Source organism: Pygocentrus nattereri, chromosome 24, assembly GCF_015220715.1.
Source record: "Pygocentrus nattereri isolate fPygNat1 chromosome 24, fPygNat1.pri, whole genome shotgun sequence".
Taxonomy (NCBI): Eukaryota; Metazoa; Chordata; class Actinopteri; order Characiformes; family Serrasalmidae; genus Pygocentrus; species Pygocentrus nattereri.
This window is the reverse complement of record NC_051234.1, coordinates 24,562,481-24,570,940: the sequence shown is the minus strand read 5'-3', so window position 1 is coordinate 24,570,940 and position 8,460 is coordinate 24,562,481. Positions and strand designations below refer to the sequence as shown.

Genomic DNA, 8,460 nt, shown 5'->3' with positions numbered 1-8,460 from the left:
GGGAGGGAGGTGGAGAGTTGAGCGAGGAGGTGGCGGTCACTTCTTTAACCATTTGGCTGTGAAACCGCCGAGCCTTTCATCTACAGCCTGGGTTTCTGTTCGCTTTCACAGCGAGCCTTCACAAATCCTTTCCAAGTGGCCGGGTTTGCTGAGAAAGAGTTGTGCTGTGTTTTTTCCACCTCCTCCCTCAGCTTTCAGTCTAACTTCCAGCAGTGAAGATGCCCCTGGCGCAACTAGCTGACCCTTGGCGAAAGATGGCCATTGGGAGCGCAGCGAGCGAGGTAAGTCACGAAGTAAGTTACTGCTCCACTTTCCTGGAGCTGACTGCTTTATTTCAGGTGTTACTTTGATTAGAAACGCCCGTTTCTATGCTTGGTGCTGGCTGTCTCGTCTGTGAGGCGAACGTCCAAGCGTTGTCAGCTATTTCTGTGTCTCTGATGTAAGTGCTTGGAGCTAGAAAAGAAATGAATGAATTAATCAGCGTTCAAGTTCTTTCTAATAAGCTTTGAGCTTCTCCTTAAAGGGGAATTCCACCATTGCTTTAAAGTTTCCGAATAAGTCGGTGCTTGAGATGTAAACAGGGTCGTTCAGAGTGGGTTGCTGTGAAATGGTTCATTGTGGAGAACCTTAGAAACTGTTTTCTTTGCAGTGGTGGTGATGGGAACCAGGGGTTAGCATGTCTGCAACACAAATACAGCCATTTTATTTATTTACCATCTAAAAGCCACCGTTGAATCTGCAAGTGTCTTCTGAGTTTCTGCATGTGATGTTGATGATGGTTCAGAAATCTGAAAAAAATAAGTTTTCTTTGCGGAGCATTTTGCCTTAAAACGCCCTGCATGCACCCCTCCACCACGAGTGGATGAAAATAAATGAGTTAAAATTCAATTTTAAGCCAGAACCTGATCACAAGTTTGCTTGTCTGTGTCAGACAGCAGGCAGTATTAACATTGTTCTGTAAGGGAGCTTTCAGAGGCATTGAACTCTTGAGACGTCTGGTTCCTATCACCACCACTGTGAACAATTCTGACTCTGTTAACTTCTCTAGAGTAGGACATTTCGCACCCAACCAGCCTAAATGACTTTGTTTAAATCTCAGTCCTTTTAATTACGTAGACTTTTTGAAAAATCTGTGGAGTTCCCCTTCAGCTGGCGTGGTGCCATAGTTGGGTAACCTCAGTCTATAACATGACATGGGCTGTTAGCCTGTTCGAGTCAAAAAGGGAAGTTTTTTTGTCAGCACCTGGCTTCCTTCGGTTTGTTCAATTTCATTTATTCAGCTGAGTTGCGTTTAGTTTCACGTTTAGCGTCACGGCATCAATGAATCATGGAGTCTGGCTATTCATGCTCCCACCTTAACTGTGTGAGATCTATCAATGGCACTTAGTCATTTCACCCTGCCACATCCACAGCACAGAAGAGAAGCTTGCATATACTTTATATGTCCAGAAGTGCCGGATTAGGCTACTAAAAGTCGCACTCATTGCTGACACAGGTAGTTACCCGCGTACACACCTTGAGATCTCCATTGAAAAGCAGTGGCAATAGAATGGGACGCACTGGAGCAGCCTGAGGTCAGTATCCAAAGCCAAAAGGGGTATTAATTCGCCAGCACTGTGGCATTTGTGATCCAGAACTAATCATCCAACGTCACTATCTGACCTCACTAATGCTCTTGTGGCTGTCTCTGTTTGGTCGCTACAAACTTTTGGACATGTGTAACCAGTTTCTCAGACCTGGATTAAGCTTAAGCCTGAACTAAAAATAATTTGCAGTGACGATTCACCATTAAAACGGCACTTTTTAGTCCAGGACTAAGCTAATTTCATGTCTGGGAAGCAGACCCATAGTGCATAGATGGAGCCCATCATTTTCAGTTTGTCATTGTTGACGTGACATAGAGACAGAAAACATGCTGTTTGTGGTTGTGCTAAAGCAGTAGTAAGGCAACTACTACACAGTATTCACCCTGAATGATCATGGGGTTGAAGTCGTCCTGTTACTTTCATTTACTGTCATAGTCTGGCAGCAAAACACTGTCAGACCAATATAGAAATATGTTCAAGGTCTCTTTCTTATCACATACAATATTCTTACGTCTTGTGGAGTTGTATCATTTTGTCGTTCCGATGTCACATTGCGCATTGTAGCTGTAATTTTCCCATTTCTTTTATTTACTCTGCAGTCCAAATATATTCATCTTTGGTTTAATTCCTTATAATTAAAAACTTGGTCGTCTCACATTCCTTCATATGGTAATGTATCATATTGCTGTGTTGTATGTATGATATTGTGAAGCCCCTGTCAGTTTCCAGCTATAATTACAATGTCAGGATATAAAAAAAAATCCTGATGTCTAATTTCATACAATGTAATATATTTTCATATCGACCAGATGTCCTTCGCAGGCTGTAACGAAATTGCGTGGGAAGCCTATGTGTGCAGTAGCAGAGTGATTTGCAGAGCGAGTGGCTGTGGCCGAGGTAGTCAGCAGATGGAGAAGGGTCATCAGTCAGTCTGCTGATGATGCAGTGACAGAGAGGCTTGTCTGAGGCTCCGCCTAGTTTAATGTGTGCTTAAGCGCTCTCTGTATGCCTAACGATATTGCACTGCACATCTGAACAGTGTATCTTTCCATGGTTAGTTCAGCCCGAGGCACAACCTACTCATTTACAGTCAGCGTGATAAAGGAGTACAGTGTCAACCTAACCTCCAGGGGTTTAACCATTCAGAGGATTCAGAGTTCTGTTTAATATGATAGTGGTGTCTTGATTTAGAGCATTTTTTGAGGTCTTTTAAAATCAAAGAGCAAAGAAGCCTCAACAACTATATATAATGTCAGCATTTTCAGTATTTATTGTGCCTACCCTTTGTCTTCATTACAGCTTCCATCATTTTCAGGAGGCTTAATTTGAGTTATTTTTAAAGAAATCTGCAGAAATGATTTTCCACCTAATTTTATCTCCAAAGTTCAGTCTTAGAAGTTGCTTACATTTTCATCTTCTCACAATCCAAACAATCCTAATTACGATTTTGGATTCGTTTTTTTCACAGTTGCGGCTTCTTGACAGCTGCATATTGTTTCAGACTGATAGTGTTGAGTGGTGTTCTCACAGTGGATGGATGGACAGAAACACCTGTGGTTTTTTTCAGATCTGAAGCAACGGTGGAGCTTGATTTTCGCCTCTCTCTCAAAGCTGAAAGGTTAAAGTGCTGTTTATCTGATGGTGACGACTTTCGTGGTCTACCAGGTCTTTTATGGCTGTTTGGAGTCCCATCTTTGTGTCTTTTAAACAAATTGTTGAACATTCTTGTATGTTTCCAGTTGTTTTCCCCTTTTTATGCATCTGGATAATCCTACATTTAAACTCAGAAATCCTTTTTATCTCTCCAATTTAATCAGCGTTACACTTAAAAACATTAAATTCATTTCATAACTCTTCATTATAAACACTGGGGCCCTGGCATCTCGCCAGATTTAGTTGGGAAGAGGCATTCATAACATTTTCTTTAAATTAGAGGGATGGAAGAGTTAAAGTGGAAGTAGGTACACAAAAGTAAAAAAAGGATAAATTCAATACTGTTAGATTTCATATTGCACAATATAGGAGGCTCTTGTTTTATGTCCACTCAAAAATCAGATGCTGCACTGATCAAATTTTCAAGTTATGTAGTTATGGTGGAGAGAGGAATTGATGTGTGGGCCCACATATGAGTAGAGTTGTCTAAAAACTGTTATTTAACTATACATCATTTTAAAAAGAATGGTGTTTTAGTCTGATCTGCATGTCAGTTGACTTCTATTATAAATACTTTTTAAGTCGACGCATTTTCTGTTCTTTTTTAATAACAGTGCAGTTATTGTCCATGGTAATCGACTGTTGGCTGCAGATGCAGCAGATAGAGATTAATCTGAGAATCACTGGTGTTTTCCTTTAACCGCCATCTTCTCTTAGAACGATGACCTGCAGAAGCTCAGAGGCCCACTGTGTCACAGGTCAGGGTGTTTATACCCTGTCATCTGTGGTTTGCTCTTCTGTTGTTTGTCTTGCTGAGCATGTTTTACAGAATGAGTGACAGAGTGTGTTTACATTTTCACCTGTTTGCAGGAGACCCACCACGTCCTGGAGGATTCTTTAGGAGAGGATGACAACCTGTCATGTCAGGTAAGAATCACTGTTTACTATCTGTTTATCTTCATTCTGTGTTCTCTCTCTCTCTGTTTATCTTCATTCTGTGTTCTCTCTCTCTCTCTCTCTCTCTCTCTCTCTCTCTCTCTCTCTCTCTCTCTCTCTCTCTCTCTCTCTCTCTCTCTCTCTCTCTCTCTCTCTCTCTCTCTCTCTCTCTCTCTCTCTCTCTCTTTCTCTCTTTCTCTTTCTTTCTCTCTCTCTTTCTTTCTCTTTCTTTCTCTCTCTCTTTCTTTCTCTTTCTTTCTTTCTTTCTTTCTTTTCTCATACAAGCAAAGCTGTAAAGCTCTGAATTGCAGGGTGGAGGTTACCCGCTCTGTGTGCTCATATCTGCAAAGAAAAGAAAGTGATGAATGGACCTTATTGATTATGGAATCCCTTCAGACAGAGACTGTATTGATCAGGTTGGAGCTCTGAAAGGTTCGGTGAATGCAGGCATGTGCTGGCGTCGTACGTTGTCCTGCTCTGACACAGATTCACCTGTTAAGAGCTGATTACCTGAGCAGGAGTGTGTCTGTTTTCATACGGCAGCTTTATTGACTGTCATTACTGGTTATATTAAGTACCTGCGGATTATTTTGGTAATGGAGTCATCAGTTTAAACTAAACAACATTTTTAAACAATAAAAATGAATTGAGCAATAAAAGAAGAAAGCAATGCTTTTTAAAGATTCCAGCTTTTCCTTGGTAGTCTTCCAAAAGACTTCAATGAAGTGTATATGAACATATTCTTACTTTATCACGCAAACTGTACTAACCTAATAACTTGTAGTTAATCAAGAAGTTTAATCAGTGATATTTTTGGTGGGGTGGATCCAGACTTCACTTTAGTCATGTCCACTTCTATCCACTAGTTAGGTCTCCAGCTATCACCCGGTGGGTGAAGCAACACTGTATTCTTTGAGCTTCCTGGACAGGAGAAAATAGCGCCGTGGTGTTTTTGTCAGATTTTATTATGGATTTGAAAGGTTAATGTGGCTTTCAGTTTATAGATCTCTCCCCTTTCAGAGAGATAACAGCCAGGCCTTGTATGAATGGAAATAAACGTTTGCCAAGATTGACGCAGAGCGAACAGACTTGCCACTTTGATTGTGCTGAGTGATGAGGGGGAGAAGGATGGCCATCCTGCCCACCCAGAGCGAGCCAGGCCAATTATGCTGGCCATGTATGGCTGCGGACCAAACTTGTGATCTCTTCTCAGGCTTTTTCTTTTTTTTGGGTGTATTCTGATCATTTGAGTTAAATAATCATGATGGACCTAATAATGAGTTTCACAGGGCTGTAACAGAGCCAGTGAGGGGTGAAAATGAATGTACCACAGGCTAGAATCAAACACGTGTTTGTAGACACGCCTTTTTGAAAAGATCGCTCTCTCTCTCTCTCTCCTCTGTTTCCCAGTGGTGCTGAAAGGCATTGATTTTTAAATGCAGGGGAGATGGGCCTATAGATCTTACGAGGAAAGCTGGGATGTCATTAGAAGTGTCTCCAGAGTATTTGTTTTCTCTCCTGAAAGTACACACACTGTTTTTGCGAATCGCAAGCTCTCTTGCTGACCTCTGCTTTCATTCTTAATAGACCGTCTCTAAATCAGGACTGTCACACAGGTGTATGACACAGCCATTTTCTCCAAAAGACTAAAATATGTATTTTCGAAGGCATGCGTGTGTGTGGCTTTGTATTTGTATATTTTTAGGACAGAATGTCCTGTCTTTGTAGGAAAACAAGAGAAAAACAGGACTGACCTACAGGAGCATGTTCACGACTCTGTAAAGTGTTTTTTACAAAAAGGCCACGTTTCCTTTTTTAAAACTGACAGAGCAAAAGCATGTCTTTATGTTACTGAGGTTATGGTTAGATTTGGGGTTGTGCTTAGAAAATTCTTGTTACATACCACCTGTCACTTAATTTTGAGGTGGTCTATTCATTTTTCAGCATTGGAATGAAAAAGAAAACATGTAATGACTGTAAATAATATCCATTTATTTCATTTTCTGCTTCTCACAATCCAAATAATCCCAAATACATTCAGTGATTTTGAGGTCTGGGCGCTGAGGTGGTCAGTCCATTATTCTGAATACCATCAGCTTCTTTGTTGATTTGCTTATGTTCTTTTTTTGTCTATTTGCTGTTTTCAGTAAGAACTTCTTGTCGGCTTCACATCCTTTTAGACGCATAGTGTTATTCATATAGTTTATTCATATAGTGTTTCATACATTTAAAATGCAGCTACACAGGCAGAGTGTAGATGTAGCTCACATGGGTAGCAAAGTTACTTCTGGAAAAATGAACATGATATGATTAAATAAATATGGCACATTTGGGAAGCTTTGGACCCCTCTGTGGGTGACCTGTGATTGTAGGTCAAAATCTCACCTTTTCCTTTTTTGCTTTTATTTATTTTTGTTATTCATTCTTTTCCCTCCGGTAGCTTGTCAACTTCTTGTACGTGAGTTCTCTGAGGATTCAGTTGGTGAATTGCAGCTACAAAGTGCTTTACAGTGTCAACTAAAAACAACAGAGAAAGAAAGAAAACAAGAGGTAGTCAAATTCAGCAAACAAATAAGTGACAAAAGAGAAAACAATAACAATTACAGATAATCTGACAGTGCCATTTTGGCAGGTCTTCCAGGTGGTTGTTAGGAGTGCCAATAGCTTCGGTCATTTTTGAGCTCCAGTTTTAGAAAGTAATGCTTTTCCCATGACTTGCTTCTACCTTATGTAAATATCTTCTATCTAATCTTGTCAGAAATATCTCCAGAAAAATCAGTAACTTGTACTTGTATGTAGGATAAGTGTATAACACAATATCCTTACATTTATATAAATAAACCTGTGTGTGTGGGTTTGGGTTCTTGATGCTGTGCATGAGGGGGCATACATTACGGTCAGTTAATATGCGTTAATAAGTGAGTGAGTATGTTAGTGGAGTGCTGATGAGCCGAGTTAAGTGGCCCAAAATGAGGTCACTCTTTCTACTTTGTCACGTCTCTTCTTGCTGAAGGCCGATGGACAGAGTGTGGTGAATGAGCGACTTGGTGGAAGGGGCATGTGTGCTAATATGAATTACTCATAGACCTCATTCACATAAGAGTCAGTATTTCTAGTCGCTCTATTCAAATGGCTTTACATAGTTTTTCCAGATCAGCAAATAAACACCGATATATCATTTAGTGACCGAGAACACTGAGACACACAATCCTCGTTTCTGTGTTTGTGTGTTAGTGAGACTCAGGTGTTCGCTGACTTTGTGTATTGGGACACAGCATTTTGTTTGCACCTGTGGCCGTTACCTAAGTTTTATCTGGGGCCGACAATATGGAGATAAAATCTGATGTTCAGTAATCTGTTTAATTCATGTGTTGGAGGTCATGATGACAGTATGGGAAGTGATAAATTGTGATTGAAATTGGGGAAACGTTTTCTCTTCCAATACTGACAGCTGATCCTTAAGTGCAGCTTCCCTGGCTCATGAAAAACAGTGCTAAGCGTTGTTTTCTGTGCAAATTTCTTAAGTCATTTGTTTCATACATGTGTCCAGTACATTTACGCTTACTTCTCCGAACATCAGGCTCTGCTGGAGTTCAGTAAACATTAGTTATTCATATTTTCAGTAGCAGTGCTGGACATTTAAATTATTATTTCAGGCTTAACAGGTTGACTTGCAGCATTGCACACTCACCATATTTCAACATTTTTCTTCTAACTCAGTAAAGCTATTTCTTTCATTTTGAACAACAACAACAACAAAACAATGTGCACAGTGCTGCTTTAACTGGCTTATTTGACAAAATATTATCTCATTGTTTTAGAACATAAGTATAATACAGTAGTACCATGGTATTTATGGACCAACAGAAATGATCCAGAATTACTTGGAAGGAATTAAATATTTTTGCAGTGACTGTCATTAAAAGTAAAGGCTGTTTTGTCCTGTAAAGTTACTCTTTTGAAGATTTTTGTCTGACAGTCACTGTTAATAACTATTCATAATTTTCTATGTAAATGTATTTAAAATATTGTTGTAATTCATTTTTAATTACAATTAAAATTGCCTGGCATTTTCTTTTTCTAACCCTGTCTTAATCCTTTACACACGCTACTCTTACTGTACCTTTAAGACCGATATTTGTCAGACTCTTCTAATTGGCTGCCCTATTTTGTATCTTATTCAATAGCAATCTGAAACTCTGTAACGTCAGCCTGAATGGGCAAAGCTAAACTGCAGTAAGCTGAACAGGTGGATGTGTGTCACTGTGTTGGTTTTCATGACCGT

General features: G+C 39.9%; 1 protein-coding gene across 3 annotated transcripts in view; it reads left to right on the top strand.

The window, feature by feature from the left end:
* The window catches only part of rps6ka3b (ribosomal protein S6 kinase, polypeptide 3b), a 76,337-nt gene continuing 67,877 nt past the window's right edge, over nucleotides 1–8,460 (top strand). For 2 of the 3 annotated variants that reach the window (XM_037534112.1, XM_037534111.1), the window contains exons 1-2: nucleotides 1–293; nucleotides 4,110–4,166. In XM_037534112.1, coding sequence (XP_037390009.1) covers nucleotides 219–293; nucleotides 4,110–4,166 — 132 coding nt within the window. In that variant the 5' untranslated portion in view covers nucleotides 1–218. The remainder of the gene's footprint in view (nucleotides 294–4,109; nucleotides 4,167–8,460) is intronic. The other variant, XM_037534114.1, reaches the window with a different exon arrangement.